General features: G+C 48.7%; 1 protein-coding gene across 4 annotated transcripts in view; it reads right to left on the bottom strand.

Annotated features, from left to right (window-relative positions):
• CHD2 (chromodomain helicase DNA binding protein 2) overlaps nucleotides 1–19,660 on the bottom strand; it is a 241,660-nt gene that overhangs the window by 145,889 nt on the left and 76,111 nt on the right. For all 4 annotated transcript variants that reach the window (XM_063925729.1, XM_063925730.1, XM_063925728.1 and 1 more), the window contains exon 4: nucleotides 1,290–1,376. In XM_063925729.1, coding sequence (XP_063781799.1) covers nucleotides 1,290–1,376 — 87 coding nt within the window. The remainder of the gene's footprint in view (nucleotides 1–1,289; nucleotides 1,377–19,660) is intronic.

Consider the following 19,660-nt stretch of genomic DNA (forward strand, 5'->3'; position numbering starts at 1 on the left):
ACTTTCTAGGGCTCAAAATCTAATTTTATATTCTAAACAATTGCCTTGGCCCAAGGCAATTCACAGCAACAATCAAGTTCTCTTAAATATCTATAATGCATTGCTATGCAAAATACTCTAGAATTTACTATTAAAGAAATCCCTTAGAGCCACACTTATACCCCTTTTACATTCGCATGAAAATCCCAGGATATTGCACGTGAACGCGCATCATCCCGGGTTTTTGGTCAGTGTGAAAGGGTACAGGGACAATTTCCCGGGTCGAGCATCCCGGGATTTCAACCCAGGTATCGACCAGGGTTGAATCTGGGACCGTCTCGGGAAGCTGGGTAGTGTGAAAGGGCCCGTCCCGGGATTCACTACCCGGGACTGTTAAAAGGCCTCCGATTGGAGCTTTCATGGGCTCAGAAAAGATGATGTCATCTTCCAGAGCCCTGGGGAGCGTCCTGGATGCGTGTGAGGAAGGCAGCATGGCGACCTGGACAGACCAGGAGGTTAGAGAGTTGCTGAGCATTAGGAGAGAGGAGGCTGTCACTGGCTGTATGAAACATCTGCAAAGCAGAAAGAATCATGAGCTCAGGCATACACACTGGTACTCCGTCGGCCATGACTGCAGCAATGGTGTGAGCAGGCACCACCCCTCCCTTTGTTGACTACTGTGACCTCATCTATGTGAGCCAGAAAAAGGCCATTTCTAATAACATACATATGCATTTGCAGGGATATCCCGGGATCAGTGTAAATGGGGCTGTCCCGGGTCGATCCCAGGTCTTAGTGCAGTGTGAAAAGGGTCAGTCCCGGGAATGCATCCCGGGAGTGACCCGGGTGTGCGAGTGTAAAAGGGGTATTACTTGCACCTGTGAAAACATTGCATGGGGAATAGAGCTTGCAGTGTTAGCATATACAGTTGTAGAGAAGGCAATAGAATAAGCACTGCTCACATCAGAATGATCAGGGAACAGACAGACCTGCACCGTGATGTGTTGTGAGAGTGGGCTGCCTGGTAGGGAATAGTGTGTCTGATGGCTTGCCTCCTTGGTTTGTGAAGGACAAGTACATATCTAGCTGTACAGACTGTGAACCAATTTGAGCTAGGAAAAACAGAGTTCAACAGGCTTTCTGTTATATACTGCACCATTCCGTAAATTATTATTAAGTCCCTTTTGTTGGCATTCATGGCAAAAAAAGGGGGAAAAAACCCCACCTGTTACACATGCCAAATAGTAATACAGACATTGCTAAAGATTACTAACTAAATACGGTTTGTTGGAAGGCATCCGTTTTCTCACCCCGGGTTTAATATTAAATCTTGATGGCTCTTGTCTGCTTCGGTTGGACCTCCTTACCCCATAAACATCAGGGTATTCATCCCACATCTGCAAAATAAAGACACCATCAGGAGACATGCTTCACACTTAACATTTCAATCAAAATGCCCAATTATACTACCATACATTTCTCAAGTAGCACTGCCTTTAAACAGATACAATGGCCTAATTCAGAGCCGATAGCTGCAACGGCAGAGATTGCACCCTGAAGCCCTATGTGGTGTGCACACGGCCGCAATGCAAGTGCGCACACAGTGAGATCCTTAAGCATCTCACCGGTGCAATCGTCTCTGCCTGATAGGCAGAGGAGGTCGCGGGGCGGGAGGGGGCATGCCAGCGGTGTTTGAATGCCCAATTATACTACCATACATTTCTCAAGTAGCATTGCCTTTAAAAAGATACAATGGCCTAATTCAGAGCAGATAGCTGCAACGGCAGAGATTGCACCCTGAAGCCCTATGTGGTGTGCACACGCACACGGCCGCACTGCAAGTGCGCATACAGTGAGATCCAAAAGCATCTCACCGGTGCAATCGCCTCTGCCTGACTGATAGGCAGAGGAGGTCGCGAGGTGGGAGGGGGCGTGCCAGCGGTGTTTGAATGCCATTGGGGGGGGGGGGGGGGGGGGGCGTGGTCCGGACCCAAAAACGCAGCCACTGTGACCCAAAACAAGGCGGGTAATTTTAATGAGTGCTTTTAATTTAGGTCTAATATTAAAAATGAAAAAAAAATAAGATTTTACTCGCCCGTAAATCTATTTCTCGTAGTCCGTAGTGGATGCTGGGGACTCCGTAAAGGGACCATGGGGAATAGACGGGCTCCGCAGGAGACTGGGCACTCTTAAGAAAGATTTAGTACTATCTGGTGTGCACTGGCTCCTCCCTCTATGTCCCTCCTCCAGACCTCAGTTAAGGAAACTGTGCCCGGAAGAGCTGACATTACAAGGAAAGGATTTTTGGAATCCAGGGTAAGACTCATACCAGCCACACCAATCACACCGCATAGCTTGTGATAAACTTACCCAGTTAACAGTATGAACAACAACAAAGCATCAGATAAACCTGATGCAACCATAAAATAACCCTTAGTTAAGCAATAACTATATACAAGTATTGCAGAAGAAGTCCGCACTCGGGACGGGCGCCCAGCATCCACTACGGACTACGAGAAATAGATTTACCGGTGAGTAAAATCTTATTTTCTCTAACGTCCTAGTGGATGCTGGGGACTCCGTAAGGACCATGGGGATTATACCAAAGCCTCCAAACGGGCGGGAAAGTGCGGATGACTCTGCAGCACCGAATGGGCAAACACAAGGTCCTCCTCAGCCAGGGTATCAAACTTGCAGAATTTTGCAAACGTGTTTGAACCCGACCAAGTAGCAGCTCGGCAAAGCTGTAATGCCGAGACCCCTCGGGCAGCCGCCCAAGAAGAGCCCACCTTCCTCGTGGAATGGGCTTTCACTGATTTTGGATGCGGCAACCCAGCCGCAGAATGAGCCTGCTGAATCGGGTTACAGATCCAGCGAGCAATAGTTTGCTTTGAAGCAGGAGCACCCAGCTTGTTGGATGCATACAGGATAAACAGCGAGTCAGTCTTCCTGACTCCAGCCGTTCTGGTTACATAAATCTTCAAAGCCCGGACTACGTCAAGCAACTTGGAATCCTCCCAGTCACGAGTAGCCGCAGGCACCACAATAGGTTGGTTTAAATGACAGATGACACCACCTTTGGCTGAAATTGCGGACGAGTCCGCAATCCTGCCCTGTCCATATGGAAAACCAGATAGGGGCTTTTACATGACAAAGCCGCCAATTCTGACACACGCTTAGCCGAAGCTAAGGCCAACAGCATGACCACTTTCCACGTGAGATACTTTAGCTCCACGGTTTTAATTGGCTCAAACCAGTGGGATTTCAGGAAACTCAACACCACGTTAAGATCCCAAGGTGCCACTGGTGGCACAAAAGGGGGCTGAATATGCAGCACTCCCTTAACAACCGTCTGAACCTCCAGCAGTGAAGCCAGTTCTTTTTGAAAGAAAATGGATAGGGCCGAAATCTGGACCTTTATGGACCCTAATTTTAGGCCCATAGTCACTCCTGACTGTAGGAAGTGCAGGAATCGACCCAGATGGAATTCCTCTGTAGGGGCCTTCCTGGCCTCACACCAAGCAACATATTTTCGCCATATATGGTGATAATGCTTTGCTGTCACGTCCTTCCTCGCCTTTATCAACGTAGGAATAACTTCATCCGGAATGCCTTTTTCCGCTAGGATCCGGCGTTCAACCGCCATGCCGTCAAACGCAGCCGCGGTAAGTCTTGGAACAGACAGGGCCCTTGTTGCAACAGGTCCTGTCTGAGAGGCAGAGGCCATGGGTCCTCTGTGAGCATTTCTTGCAGTTCCGGGTACCAAGTCCTTCTTGGCCAAACCGGAACAATGAGTATTGTTCTCACTCCTCTTTTTCTTACGATTCTCAGCACCTTGGGTAAGAAAGGAAGAGGAGGAAACACATAAACCGACTGGAACATCCACGGTGTCACCAGTGCGTCTACAGCTATCGCCTGAGAGTCTCTTGACCTGGCGCAATACCTCTGTAGCTTTTTGTTGAGGCGGGATGCCATCATGTCCACCTGTGGCAGTTCCCACCGACCTACAATCTGCGCAAAGACTTCTTGATGAAGTCCCCACTCTCCCGGGTAGAGGTCGTGCCTGCTGAGGAAGTCTGCTTCCCAGTTGTCCACTCCCGGAATGAACACTGCTGACAGTGCGCTTACATGATTCTCCGCCCAGAATTCTGGTGGCTTCTACCATCGCCACCCTGCTCCTTGTGCCACCATGGTGGTTTACATGAGCCACTGCGGTGATATTGTCTGACTGAATCAGAACCGGTTGGTCGCGAAGCAGGGTCTCCGCTTGACTTAGGGCGATGCATATGGCCCTTAATTCCAGGATATTTATGTGAAGGCAAGTCTCTTGACTTGACCTTCACCCTTGGAAATTGTTTTCCTTGTGTGACTGCCCCCCACCCTCGGAGGCTTGCATCCGTGGTCACCAGGACCCAGTCCTGAGTGCCGAACCTGCGACCTTCGAGAAGGTGAGCACTCTGCAGCCACCACAGGAGAGACACCCGGGCCCTGGGGGATAGGGTGATTAACCGATGCATCTGAAGATGTGATCCGGACCACTTGTCCCGTAAGTCCCATTGGAAGGTCCTCTCATGGAACCTGCCGAAGGGAATGGCCTCGTACGATGCCACCATCCTTACCAGGACTCGAGTGCAGTGATGCACTGACACCTGTTTTGGTTACAATAGATTCCTGACCAGTGTCACGAGCTCCTGAGCTCTCTCTATCGGGAGATAAACCCCTTTTCTGGTCTGTGTCTAGGATCATGCCTAGAAGAGTCAGATGAGCTGTAGGAACCAACTGCCACACTGGAATACACAGAATCCAGCCGTGTTGCCGTTACACTTCCAGAGAAAATGATACGCTGTTCCGCAACTGCTCTCTCAATCTCACTCTTATGAGGAGATCGACCAAGAACGTGATAATAGTGACACCTTGCTTCCGCAGGAGCACCATCATTTCCGCCATCACTTTGGTGAAAACTCTCAGGGCCGTGGAGAGACCCACCGGCCACGTCAGAAATTGGTAATGACAATTCTGTACCGCAATTCTGAGGTACGCCTGATTAGGTGGATAAATGGGGACACGAAGGTATGCATCCCTTTTGCCCCGAGACACCATAACATCTCCCGCATTTTAGGCGTGCAATGACCGCTCTTAGCGATTTCATCTTGCACTTGAACCTTTCCAGGTATATGTTCAGGAATTTTAAATTCAATATGGGTCTGACCGAACCTTCCGGTTTCGGGACTACAACCTGGTGGAATAATAACCCCCTCCTTGTCGAAGGAAGGGAAACTTGACCACCACCTGTTGAAAATACAACTTGTGAATTGCAGTTAACCCTGTTACCCTCTCGCAGAGGGAAGCCGGCAGGGCCGGCAGTGAGGAGGCATCTTCTCCAAATCCAGCTTGTATCCCGGAGACACAACATCTATTGCCCAGGGATCTAATAGGGAGTGAACCCACTTGTGGCTGAACTTACAAAAGCGTGCCCCCACCGGGCCTAGCTCCGCCTGTGGAGCTCCAGCGACATGCGGTGGATTTTTGCAGAGGCCGGGGACAACTTCTGCTCCTGGGAACTAGCTGTGTTGTGCAGCTTCTTTTCTCTGCGCCCGCCTCTGGTAAGAAAGGACGCACCTCGGACTTTCTTGTTTCTTTATTCGAAAGGCCGCATTCGATAATGCCGCGCTTTCCTAGGCAGTGCAGGAATATAAGGCAAAATATCAGAATCTTAAGTCTGCATCATCTGTCCATTGCATATTCTACAGGACACGTCAAGCAGAAATCGACATAGTGTTGACTCTAGGACCCAGTATACACGTCTCCTTGGGCATGTCTTATATATATATATATATATTTATGGAAGATTAACCCGGCACTCCTGTATAGGGTCTGCGTGCCCCGGTGCCATCAGTGAAACTGGATACTGGAAAAAAATGCTGCGGCACTCAGGGTCTTGTAGAGCAATCAAATGTGTATTGGCATCACAAAATAATTTTGTGATGCCAATACACATTTGATTGCTCTACAAGACCCTGAGTGCCGCAGCATTTTTTTCCAGTATATATATATATATATATATATATATATATATATATATATATATATACATATCTCTTAAGACAGCATCTTTATCTATATATACCTATACATAACTATATGTATACTAGGGTCTCAATCTCCGCTGATAAGGTACCTGTCCACGCTGCCACAGCGCTATAAACCCATGCCGACACAATCGCCGGTCTGAGTAGTGTACCAGAATGTGCACGCTATCTGCAGGATCCCTGAGAATAGCTAGTGCTACCTTCTGTGCAAACAGGACACCCTAGGGGAAGATTCCCATCACATCCTGGCCCTAGTGGGGAAAGGATACTGCCTGGGAATTCTTTGTGGGAAGCTGCAGTCTCTTGTCTGGAGATTCCCGCTCTTTTTCCTCATGAGAGGAATGAAATTTACCTCAGCTTTCTTCCCCTTAACATGTGTACCCTTGTGTCAGGGACAGATGAGTCATTAGTGATATGCAAATCATCTTTTATTACAATAATCATATATTGAATACTTTTCTGCCATTCTGGCTGTAACTTAGCATTATCGTAGTCGACACTGGAGTCACCCTCCGTGTCGATATCAGTGTTTGTTATTTTGGATAGTGAGCATTGAGAGACACTGAAGGTCTCTGCGACATAGGGACAGACATGGGTAGATTTCCTGTCTGTTCCCTAATCTTTTGTGCAATAAATTCACCTTAGCACTTACACATATCCAAACAGGTGTCGGCGTTGTCGACGGAGACACCCTCTCACACACATATTCGCTCTATCTCCTCCTTAGGGGAGCCTTTTACCTCAGACATGTCGACACACACGTACCGACACACCACACACACAGGGGATGCTCTATTTGAAGACAGTTCCCCCACAAGGCCCTTTGGAGAGACAGAGAGAGAGTATGCCAGCACACACCCCAGCGCTATATGACCCAGGAATCACACAGTAACTTAGTGTTAACCCAGTAGCTGCTGTATATATTGTTTTTGCACCAAATTTATGTGCCCCCCCCTCTCTTTTTACCCTCTTCTACTGCAGGGGAGAGCCTGGGGAGCTTCTCTCAGCGGATCTGTGGAGAGAAAATGGCGCTGGTGAGTGCTGAGGAAGAAGGCCCCGCCCCCTCAGCAGCGGGCTTCTGTCCTGTTTCTGTGTAAAAATAATGGCGGGGGCTCGTACATTTATACAGTGCCTGACTGTATATATGTATAATTTTGCAAAAGGTATCTTAATTGCTGCCCAGGGCGCCCCCCCCTGCGCCCTGCACCCTACAGTGACCGGAGTGTGTGGTGTGCTGCGGGAGCAATGGCGCACAGCTGCAGTGCTGTGCGCTACCTTAAGTGAAGACAGGAGTCTTCTGCCGCCGATTTCGATGTCTTCATGCTTCTGCTGCTTCTGTACTTCTGGCTCTGCGAGGGGGACGGCGGCGCGGCTCTGGGAACGGACGATCAAGGTTAGGTACCTGTGTTCGATCCCTCTGGAGCTAATGGTGTCCAGTAGCCTAAGAAGCGCAACTTATCTGCAGTGAGTAGGTTTGCTTCTCTCCCCTCAGTCCCACGTAGCAGAGAGTCTGTTGCCAGCAGAAGCTCTCTGAAAATAAAAAACCTGACAAAATACTTTCTTTTCTAGCAAGCTCAGGAGAGCCCACTAGGAGCACCCAGCTCTGGCCGGGCACAGATTCTAACTGAGGTCTGGAGGAGGGGCATAGAGGGAGGAGCCAGTGCACACCAGATAGTACTAAATCTTTCTTTAGAGTGCCCAGTCTCCTGCGGAGCCCGTCTATTCCCCATGGTCCTTACGGAGTCCCCAGCATCCACTAGGACGTTAGAGAAATAGGATTTTGGTACTTACCAGGTAAATCCTTTTCTTTGAATCCATAGGGGCACTGGAGTACTCTTGGGATATGGACGGTGTTAGCAAGGACTGGGCACTGAATATTCAAATTTCAGTAACTCTCCTCCCCTCCATACTCCCAGAATACCTCAGTGTTTTTTCCTGAGGCGAACAGGATAGAGAGGATGAACAATGGAGAATTACCTATAACATTATAACATAACGGACAACAATAAAGTTGACACACAACGTAACTGACAACTAACCAGTTGACACCATAACTGATAAATCGGTGAGAATGTGTTACCATAAGATCCACTGAACTGACCACAACCAGGTAAAACTGCTCTGGGTGGGCGTCCAGTGCCCCCTATGGATTCAAAGAAAAGGATTTACCTGGTAAGTACCAAAATCCTATTTTCTTTTTCATCCACTAGGGGTCACTGGAGTACTCTTGGGACGTACCAAAGCTTCCCTCGTGGGCGGGAGAGCTGTTTGGCACCTGTAACACTAGGCGGCCAAAGCTAGATGCTGATGCCGCAAACGTATCAAAATTGTAAAAGCGCACAAACGTGTGCACTGATGACTATGTAGCCGCACGGCAATGCTGCGTCGTAGAAGCCCCACGACCAGCTGCCCATGAAGTTTCCACAGAACGTGTGGAAAGAGCCGTTACTGATGTAACCTAGCATGAAGGTAAGCCTGACTTATGATCAGTATAATCCATTTGGATAAGGTCTGCTTAGAAGCTGGCCAACCCATTTTGGCAGCATCATAGAGAACAAACAACGCATCCGTCTTACAAACTGTAGACGCTCGGGATACATAAACGCGTAATGCGCGTACCACATCCAAAGTTCCAGAATGTCCTGTTAACACAGGAACTACTATTGGTTGATTGATGTGAAAAGATGACACTACCTTTGGTAAGAAAGCGGGATTCGTCCGAAGCTCCGCTCTGTCATCATGAAACACTAAAACAGTGGCTTGCATGCCAATGCACCCAAATCTGAAACACGCCTCGCCGAAGCTAAGGCTAGGAGAAAAATCGTTTTCCAAGTGAGAAACTTAATATCCACTTGATGTAAGGGTTCAAAGTATGAAGACTGTACAAAATCTAAAACCAGATTCAAGTCCCATGGCGCTGTAGGTGGAATGAATGGAGGTTGTACTCTGAGGACACCTTGCAGAAAAGTGTGTACAGGCGGCAATAGAGCCAATCGTCTTTGAAAGCAAATTGACAAAGCAGATACCTACACCTTTAGTGTAGATCATGGGTCTTCAACCTGTGGCCCTCCAGCTGCTGTGAAACTACACATCCCAGCATGCCCTGCCACAATTTTGCTATTAAGGTATGCTAAAACTGAGGCAGGGCATGCTGGGATGTGTAGTTCCACAGCAGCTGGAGGGTCGCAGGTTGAAGACCCATGGTGTAGATAAACGCAGTCCTCCATCTAAGCCCATCTATAGAAATAACAAAAGACGGGATAACTTGAAAGATGATGTCGGAAACTTACGAGCTTCACACCAACCTATATAGGCACGCCAAATTCTGTAATAATGAGCTGTCGTAACTGGATTTCTAGCACATAACATGGTTACTATAACCGATAGTGGAATGCCCTCTCTTCTTAAGAAGGCGGTTTCAACAGCCACCCCGTCAAACGCATTTGTGCTAAATCGGGGTAAAGGAATGGACCCTGTTGTAACAAGTGCGAACGTAGCGGAAGCGGGCAAGGATCGTCTGCGAGTAGCCCGTGAAGATCCGAGAACCAAGCTCTCCGAGGCCAATGAGGCGCCACTAGTATGACTGTGGCGGACTCTCGTTTGATCCGTTTTAGCAACAGAGGGAGCAGCGGAAACGGTGGAAACAGATACACGAGGCTGTACGGCCATGCAATAGTGAGAGCATCCCCTGCCACTGCCTTTGGATCTCGCGTTCTGGACACATACTGGGGCGTTTGGGGAGTATGGCGAGATGCCATCAGGTCCACTTGAGGGTAACCCCACCTCTGGACCAAAATGTGAAACCCTTCTGGTTTTAATGCCCATTCTCCTGGATGAAAATCCCGATGGCTGAGATAATCCGCCTCCCAGTTGTCCATTATCGGAATGACCACTACCGACAATATCACTTGGTGATGGGCAGCCCAATTGAGGATTCGAGCTACTTCCCGCATTGCCAAGCGGCTTCTCGTTCCTCCTTGTTTGTTGATGTATGCGACTGCCGTTGCGTTGTCTGACTGCACTTGGATAATCTGAGAGCGAAGCATGTGTACGGCTTGTCGTAGTGCATTGTAAATTGCGCGGAGTTCCAGGACATTTATAGACAGCAATCTTTCGTGATCTGCCCAGAGACCCTGGAGTTGACAATTTTGAACTACAGCTCCCCAACCTCTGAGACTCGCGTCTGTGGTTAGAACTATCCAATTCCAGACGCCGAACCGATTTCCTGCGGTTAGATTGTGTACTTGGAGCCACCAGAGTACAGAAACTCTGGCCCGTGGAGACAACCTCACCTCTAGTGAATCTGCAGATACGAGGCCGATCACTGTGCGAGTACATGCAGTTGAAAAGGACGTGAGTGAAATCTTCCGAACAGAAGCGCTTTGAAAGTCGCCACCATTGTGCCTAACAGGCGAATGCACAAATGTACCGAGGCTTGAGCACTAATCGTACCAGATGACGAATAGTCTGTACTTTCTGTTCTGGTAGGCAAATTCTTCGATCTACCGTATCGAGAATCCTCCCTAGGAATTGAAGTCGTTGAGACGGAATCCGATGTGAGTTCTTGAAGATGACAATCCAACCCTGCTGAACCAGCACATTGTACGTTAGCAACACATGTTGCAGGCGCATTTGGTGAGACGGAGCTTTGAAGAGCAAATCGTCTAAATACGGAACTATTATCACTTCCAGGGATATGAGATGAGCCATCATAACAGCCATCACTTTGGTGAATACCCTAAGCGCCGACGAGAGGGCAAACGGTAGAGCTTGAAACTGATAATGGATCTGCCGTATCGCAAAACGCAATAACCTCTGATGAGGTGGGCAAATCGGAATGTGTAAATACGCATCCTCGAGATCCAACGCAATCATGAATTTCCTGTGGCTCTAAACCTGCAAGTACTGTCCGCAGAGATTCCATCTTGAATCTGTAGTAAGTATTCAATATTGGCCTGACCGAGCCATCCAGCTGTGGGACCACAAACAGACTGGAATAAAAACCCTGACCTTGTTGGTGTACAGGGACTGGAAACAAAACTGCTGAATCCAGCATAGAGTGAATGGCAATTTCCCGAACCGCCCTCTTGCCGTCCGACACAGGCAGTCCTGTCTTGAAAAACCGCAGAGGCGGTAGACAGTCGAACTGTTATCTTGTAACACTAAATTGCGGATCCACCCATCTGTGGATGTCTGGAACCACGCCAAATGAAACGTCTGAAGGCGTGCTCCCACAACTGGAGAACCGAGATGGGCTGGGAGCCCGTCCTGCCACTGGCTTGCCAGTGACCTTAGCGTCCGGACGCTGGTGTTGGTTTGTTGAAAACCACGTCCTCGACCTCGCCTACCAGGCGTGGCTGTTTCTCTACCACGGCCTCAAAAGGGCTGAGGTCTAAAGGATTCGAACACTGGCCCAGAGTATACCTTTGTCCAAATTAGGACCAAACAACCTTCGCATAAGGTAATGCTTTGATTCTTCTGTCGACCTTTGCCTCCGCCTGCTAAGGACGCAGCCAGAGCACTTGTCGTGCCACCACGAATGACGCTGAAATGCGAGAACTGACTTGGCAGACGTCCGTAGAAGCTGTACATAGATAATCAGCAGCTTCGCAGATTTGATCAGCGAGAAGCATAAGGTGGACGTTTTGTAGGGCGGACCTGAGTCCTGTTATACAGACAAGCAACGCCGTAGTTACCCAAATGCCAACCAAACACGGTCGAAGCAACACCCCTGCTGCTGTATACAGCGACTCTAGCATAGCTCCCATGGAGATGTCACTGACTTTGGAACGGGTAACTAGACTGAAATCGGCGAGGTTTAGAAACCTGTGTATCAGGATCCTATTAACATATTATTAAGAGATTCCGAAAAAAAGAAAAATAAGATCTGTGGTCTAGTAAAGACCACCTTATAAATTGTCAGATCCTCTTCAGTCTGACGCACCCACACTATCTGACTGCTGGTCTATTCACCCTTCTCACATTCATCTTGCGCAGTTAGGCCTGGCATAGAATCGTCAGGATTGCAACATAGCAGAAACTGGTAATTTATAAGGCAAATGAGAACTATCTTTGCAAAATAGGAGATGAAAATAAGAATTTACTTACCGATAATTCTATTTCTCATAGTCCGTAGTGGATGCTGGGGACTCCGAAAGGACCATGGGGAATAGCGGCTCCGCAGGAGACTGGGCACAAAGTAAAAGCTTTAGGACTAGCTGGTGTGCACTGGCTCCTCCCCCTATGACCCTCCTCCAAGCCTCAGTTAGGATACTGTGCCCGGACGAGCGTACACAATAAGGAAGGATTTTGAATCCCGGGTAAGACTCATACCAGCCACACCAATCACACCGTACAACTTGTGATCTGAACCCAGTTAACAGCATGATAACAGAAGGAGCCTCTGAAAAGATGGCTCACAACAACAATAACCCGATTTTTGTAACAATAACTATGTACAAGTAATGCAGACAATCCGCACTTGGGATGGGCGCCCAGCATCCACTACGGACTATGAGAAATAGAATTATCGGTAAGTAAATTCTTATTTTCTCTAACGTCCTAGTGGATGCTGGGGACTCCGAAAGGACCATGGGGATTATACCAAAGCTCCCAAACGGGCGGGAGAGTGCGGATGACTCTGCAGCACCGAATGAGAGAACTCCAGGTCCTCCTCAGCCAGGGTATCAAATTTGTAGAATTTAGCAAACGTGTTTGCCCCTGACCAAGTAGCTGCTCGGCAAAGTTGTAAAGCCGAGACCCCTCGGGCAGCCGCCCAAGATGAGCCCACTTTCCGTGTGGAATGGGCTTTTACAGATTTTGGCTGTGGCAGGCCTGCCACAGAATGTGCAAGCTGAATTGTACTACAAATCCAACGAGCAATCGTCTGCTTAGAAGCAGGAGCACCCAGCTTGTTGGGTGCATACAGGATAAACAGCGAATCAGATTTCCTGACTCCAGCCGTCCTGGAAACATATATTTTCAGGGCCCTGACTACGTCCAGCAACTTGGAATCCTCCAAGTCCCTAGTAGCCGCAGGCACCACAATAGGCTGGTTTAAGTGAAATGCTGAAACCACCTTAGGGAGAAATTGAGGACGAGTCCTCAATTCTGCCCTGTCCGTATGAAAAATTAGGTAAGGGCTTTTATAGGATAAAGCCGCCAATTCTGAGACACGCCTGGCTGAAGCCAGGGCTAACAGCATTACCACTTTCCATGTGAGATATTTTAAGTCCACAGTGGTGAGTGGTTCAAACCAATGTGATTTTAGGAATCCCAAAACTACATTGAGATCCCAAGGTGCCACTGGAGGCACAAAAGGAGGCTGTATATGCAGTACTCCCTTGACAAACGTCTGAACTTCAGGAACAGAAGCCAGTTCTTTTTGGAAGAATATTGACAGGGCCGAAATTTGAACCTTAATGGACCCTAATTTGAGGCCCATAGACAGTCCTGTTTGCAGGAAATGCAGGAAACGACCCAGTTGAAATTCCTCTGTAGGGGCCTTCCTGGCCTCGCACCACGCAACATATTTACGCCAAATACGGTGATAATGTTGTATGGTTACATCCTTCCTGGCTTTGATCAGGGTAGGGATGACTTCATCCGGAATGCCTTTTTCCTTCAGGATCCGGCGTTCAACCGCCATGCCGTCAAACGCAGCCGCGGTAAGTCTTGGAACAGACATGGTCCCTGCTGGAGCAGGTCCTTTCTTAGAGGTAGAGGCCACGGGTCTTCCGTGAGCATCTCTTGAATTTCCGGGTACCAAGTCCTTCTTGGCCAATCCGGAGCCACGAGTATAGTCTTTACTCCTCTCCTTCTTATGATTCTCAGTACTTTTGGTATGAGAGGAAGAGGAGGGAACACATACACTGACTGGTACACCCACGGTGTTACCAGAGCGTCCACAGCTATTGCCTGAGGGTCCCTTGACCTGGCGCAATATCTGTCCAGTTTTTTGTTGAGGCGGGACGCCATCATGTCCACCTTTGGTTTTTCCCAACGGTTCACAATCATGTGGAAGACTTCTGGGTGAAGTCCCCACTCCCCCGGGTGAAGATCGTGTCTGCTGAGGAAGTCTGCTTCCCAGTTGTCCACTCCCGGAATGAACACTGCTGACAGTGCTATCACATGATTCTCCGCCCAGCGAAGAATCCTTGCCACTTCCATCATTGCCCTCCTGCTTCTTGTGCCGCCCTGTCTGTTTACGTGGGCGACTGCCGTGATGTTGTCCGACTGGATCAACACCGGCTGACCCTGAAGCAGAGGTCTTGCCTGACTTAGGGCATTGTAAATGGCCCTTAGTTCCAGGATATTTATGTGAAGTGACGTTTCCATGCTTGACCACAAGCCCTGGAAATTTCTTCCCTGTGTGACTGCTCCCCAGCCTCTCAGGCTGGCATCCGTGGTCACCAGGACCCAACCCTGAATGCCGAATCTGCGGCCCTCTAGGAGATGAGCACTCTGTAACCACCACAGGAGAGACACCCTTGTCCTTGGAGACAGGGTTATCCGCTGATGCATTTGAAGATGCGATCCGGACCATTTGTCCAGCAGATCCCACTGAAAAGTTCTTGCGTGGAATCTGCCGAATGGAATCGCTTCGTAAGAAGCCACCATCTTTCCCAGGACCCTTGTGCATTGATGTACTGACACTTGGCCTGGTCTTAGGAGGTTCCTGACTAGGTCGGATAACTCCTTGGCTTTCTCCTCCGGGAGAAACACCTTTTTCTGTACTGTGTCCAGAATCATCCCTAGGAACAGCAGACGTGTCGTCGGAATCAGCTGCGATTTTGGAATATTTAGAATCCATCCGTGCTGTCGTAGTACTACTTGAGATAGTGCTACTCCGACCTCTAACTGTTCTCTGGACCTTGCCCTTATCAGGAGATCGTCCAAGTAAGGGATAATTAAGACGCCTTTTCTTCGAAGAAGAATCATCATTTCGGCCATTACCTTGGTAAAGACCCGGGGTGCCGTGGACAATCCAAACGGCAGCGTCTGAAACTGATAGTGACAGTTCTGTACCACAAACCTGAGGTACCCTTGGTGAGAAGGGCAAATTGGGACATGGAGGTAAGCATCCTTGATGTCCAGAGACACCATATAGTCCCCTTCTTCCAGGTTCGCTATCACTGCTCTGAGTGACTCCATCTTGAACTTGAATCTTTTTATGTAAGTGTTCAAGGATTTCAGATTTAAAATGGGTCTCACCGAGCCGTCCGGCTTCGGTACCACAAACAGCGTGGAATAATACCCCTTTCCCTGTTGTAGGAGGGGTACCTTGATTATCACCTGCTGGGAATACAGCTTGTGAATGGCATCCAATACCGCCTCCCTGTCGGGGGGAGACGTTGGTAAAGCAGACTTCAGGAACCGGGGAGGGGGAGACGTCTCGAATTCCAATTTGTACCCCTGAGATACTACCTGCAGGATCCAGGGGTCCACTTGCGAGTGAGCCCACTGCGCGCTGAAATTCTTGAGACGGGCCCCCACCGTGCCTGAGTCCGCTTGTAAGGCCCCAGCGTCATGCTGAGGACTTGGCAGAAGCGGGGGAGGGCTTCTGTTCGTGGGAAGAGGCTGTTTGCTGCAGTCTTTTTCCCCTTCCTCTGCCCCGGGGCAGATATGAGTGGCCTTTTGCCCGCTTGCCCTTATGGGGACGAAAGGACTGAGCCTGAAAAGACGGTATCTTTTTCTGCTGCGAGGTGACTTGGGGTAAAAAGGTGGATTTTCCAGCCGTTGCCGTGGCCACCAGGTCCGATAGACCGACCCCAAATAACTCCTCCCCTTTATACGGCAATACTTCCATATGCTGTTTGGAATCCGCATCCCCTGACCACTGTCGCGTCCATAATCCTCTTCTGGCAGAAATGGACATCGCACTTACTCTTGATGCCAGAGTGCAAATATCCCTCTGTGCATCTCGCATATATAGAAATGCATCCTTTAAATGCTCTATAGTCAATAATATATTGTCCCTGTCCAGGGTATCAATATTTTCAGTCAGGGAATCCGACCAAGCCACCCCAGCACTGCACATCCAGGCTGAGGCGATTGCTGGTCGCAGTATAATACCAGTATGTGTGTATATACTTTTAAGGATATTTTCCAGCTTCCTATCAGCTGGTTCCTTGAGGGCGGCCGTATCAGGAGACGGTAACGCCACTTGTTTTGATAAGCGTGTGAGCGCCTTATCTACGCTAGGGGGTGTTTCCCAACGCGCCCTAACCTCTGGCGAGAAAGGGTATAATGCCAATAATTTTTTAGAAATTAGCAGTTTTTTATCGGGGGAAACCCACGCTTCATCACACACCTCATTTAATTCATCTGATTCAGGAAAAACTACGGGTAGTTTTTTCACACCCCACATAATACACTTTTTTGTGGTACTTGTAGTATCAGAAATGTTCAAAACCTCCTTCATTGCCGTGATCATGTAACGTGTGGCCCTACTGGAAAATACGTTTGTTTCCTCACCGTCGACACTGGAGTCAGTGTCCGTGTCAGTGTCTGTATCGACCTGAGGTAACGGGCGTTTTATAGCCCCTGACGGTGTTTGAGACGCCTGTACAGGTATTAACTGATTTGCCGGCTGTCTCATGTCGTCAACAGTCTTTTGTAAAGTGCCGACACTATCACGTAATTCTTTCCATAAGACCATCCAGTCAGGTGTCGACTCCCTAGGGGGTGACATCACTAACACAGGCAATTGCTCCGCCTCCACACCATTTTCCTCCTCATACATGTCGACACAGCGTACCGACACACAGCACACACACAGGGAATGCTCTGACAGAGGACAGGACCCCACTAGCCCTTTGGGGAGACAGAGGGAGAGTTTGCCAGCACACACCAGAGCGCTATATATATACAGGGATAACCTTATATAAGTGTTTTTCCCTAATATAGCTGCTGTATATATTAATATGCCAATTTAGTGCCCCCCCTCTCTTGTTTTACCCTGTTTCTGTAGTGCAGGACTGCAGGGGAGAGTCAGGGAGCCTTCCTCAACGGAGCTGTGAGGAAAAAATGGCGCTGTGCTGAGGAGATAGGCTCCGCCCCTTTTTCGGCGGCCTTTCTCCCGCTTTTTTGTGGAAAACTGGCAGGGGTTAAATACATCCATATAGCCCAGGAGCTATATGTGATGTATTTTTAGCCATTTAAGGTATTTTCATTGCGTCCCAGGGCGCCCCCCCCAGCGCCCTGCACCCTCAGTGACCGGAGTGTGAAGTGTGCTGAGAGCAATGGCGCACAGCTGCGGTGCTGTGCGCTACCTTATTGAAGACAGGACGTCTTCTGCCGCCGATTTTCCGGACCTCTTCACTCTTCTGGCTCTGTAAGGGGGCCGGCGGCGCGGCTCCGGGACCCATCCATGGCTGGGCCTGTGATCGTCCCTCTGGAGCTAATGTCCAGTAGCCTAAGAAGTCCAATCCACTCTGCACGCAGGTGAGTTCGCTTCTTCTCCCCTTAGTCCCTCGATGCAGTGAGCCTGTTGCCAGCAGGTCTCACTGAAAATAAAAAAACCTATTTAAACTTTTACTCTAAGCAGCTCAGGAGAGCCACCTAGATTGCACCCTTCTCGTTCGGGCACAAAATCTTAACTGAGGCTTGGATGAGGGTCATAGGGGGAGGAGCCAGTGCACACCAGCTAGTCCTAAAGCTTTTACTTTGTGCCCAGTCTCCTGCGGAGCCGCTATTCCCCATGGTCCTTTCGGAGTCCCCAGCATCCACTAGGACGTTAGAGAAATGGGAGTATAAAATATTGAAACAACTTTCCCGTCTTTGCTGGTGACTTACTTATTATGTAACCAGACAAATAAATAGACAAAGACAGACCAATTCCACCTCAGTAAAATTGCGAAAATGTGCATATGGTCAAAATGCAGTGCACGTGGCCAGACCATAAGAAACCTGATTCAAAAATTCCTACCAACACCCCTGCGCCATCCGGTGGAGCAGTGTTGTAGGACAGGAACGTTCTGGAAAAGAAACAGAAAGTATGATTAAAATGGCCTCCATCCATGTGCTTATAGTTAAAGAACATATAGCATATTTTCTTACATGCCCATATATACATACAGTATTTTATAATAAGAATTTACTTACCGATAATTCTATTTCTCGGAGTCCGTAGTGGATGCTGGGGTTCCTGAAAGGACCATGGGGGGAATAGCGGCTCCGCAGGAGACAGGGCACAAAAAGTAAAGCTTTCCGATCAGGTGGTGTGCACTGGCTCCTCCCCCTATGACCCTCCTCCAAGCCTCAGTTAGGTACTGTGCCCGGACGAGCGTACACAATAAGGGAGGAATTTTGAATCCCGGGTAAGACTCATACCAGCCACACCAATCACACCGTACAACTTGTGATCTAAACCCAGTTAACAGTATGATAACAGAGGAGCCTCTGAAAGATGGCTCCCTACAACAATAACCCGAATTAGTTAACAATAACTATGTACAATTATTGCAGATAATCCGCACTTGGGATGGGCGCCCAGCATCCACTACGGACTCCGAGAAATAGAATTATCGGTAAGTAAATTCTTATTTTCTCTATCGTCCTAGTGGATGCTGGGGTTCCTGAAAGGACCATGGGGATTATACCAAAGCTCCCAAACGGGCGGGAGAGTGCGGATGACTCTGCAGCACCGAATGAGAGAACTCCAGGTCCTCCTTAGCCAGAGTATCAAATTTGTAAAATTTTACAAACGTGTTCTCCCCTGACCACGTAGCTGCTCGGCAAAGTTGTAATGCCGAGACCCCTCGGGCAGCCGCCCAAGATGAGCCCACCTTCCTTGTGGAGTGGGCCTTTACAGATTTAGGCTGTGGCAGGCCTGCCACAGAATGTGCAAGTTGGATTGTGCTACAGATCCAACGAGCAATCGTCTGCTTAGACGCAGGAGCACCCATCTTGTTGGGTGCATACAATATAAACAACGAGTCAGATTTTCTGACTCCAGCTGTCCTTGCAATATATATTTTCAATGCTCTGACAACGTCCAGTAACTTGGAGTCCTCCAAGTCACTTGTAGCCGCAGGCACTACAATAGGCTGGTTCAGATGAAATGCTGACACCACCTTAGGGAGAAAATGCGGACGAGTCCGCAGTTCCGCCCTGTCCGAATGGAAAATCAGATATGGGCTTTTGTAAGATAAAGCTGCCAGTTCTGACACTCTCCTGGCCGAAGCCAGGGCTAGTAGCATGGTCACTTTCCATGTGAGATATTTCAAATCCACCTTTTTTTAGTGGTTCAAACCAATGAGATTTTAGAAAGTCCAAAACCACATTGAGATCCCACGGTGCCACTGGAGGCACCACAGGAGGCTGTATATGCAGCACTCCCTTAACAAAAGTCTGGACTTCAGGGACTGAAGCCAATTCTTTCTGGAAGAAAATCGACAGGGCCGAAATTTGAACCTTAATAGATCCCAATTTGAGACCCATAGACAATCCTGATTGCAGGAAATGTAGGAATCGACCCAGATGAAATTCCTCCGTCGGAGCACTCCGATCATCGCACCACGCAACATATTTTCGCCAAATGCGGTGATAATGTTGCACGGTTACTTCCTTCCTTGCTTTAATCAAAGTAG

Source organism: Pseudophryne corroboree, chromosome 6, assembly GCF_028390025.1.
Source record: "Pseudophryne corroboree isolate aPseCor3 chromosome 6, aPseCor3.hap2, whole genome shotgun sequence".
Taxonomy (NCBI): domain Eukaryota; kingdom Metazoa; phylum Chordata; class Amphibia; order Anura; family Myobatrachidae; genus Pseudophryne; species Pseudophryne corroboree.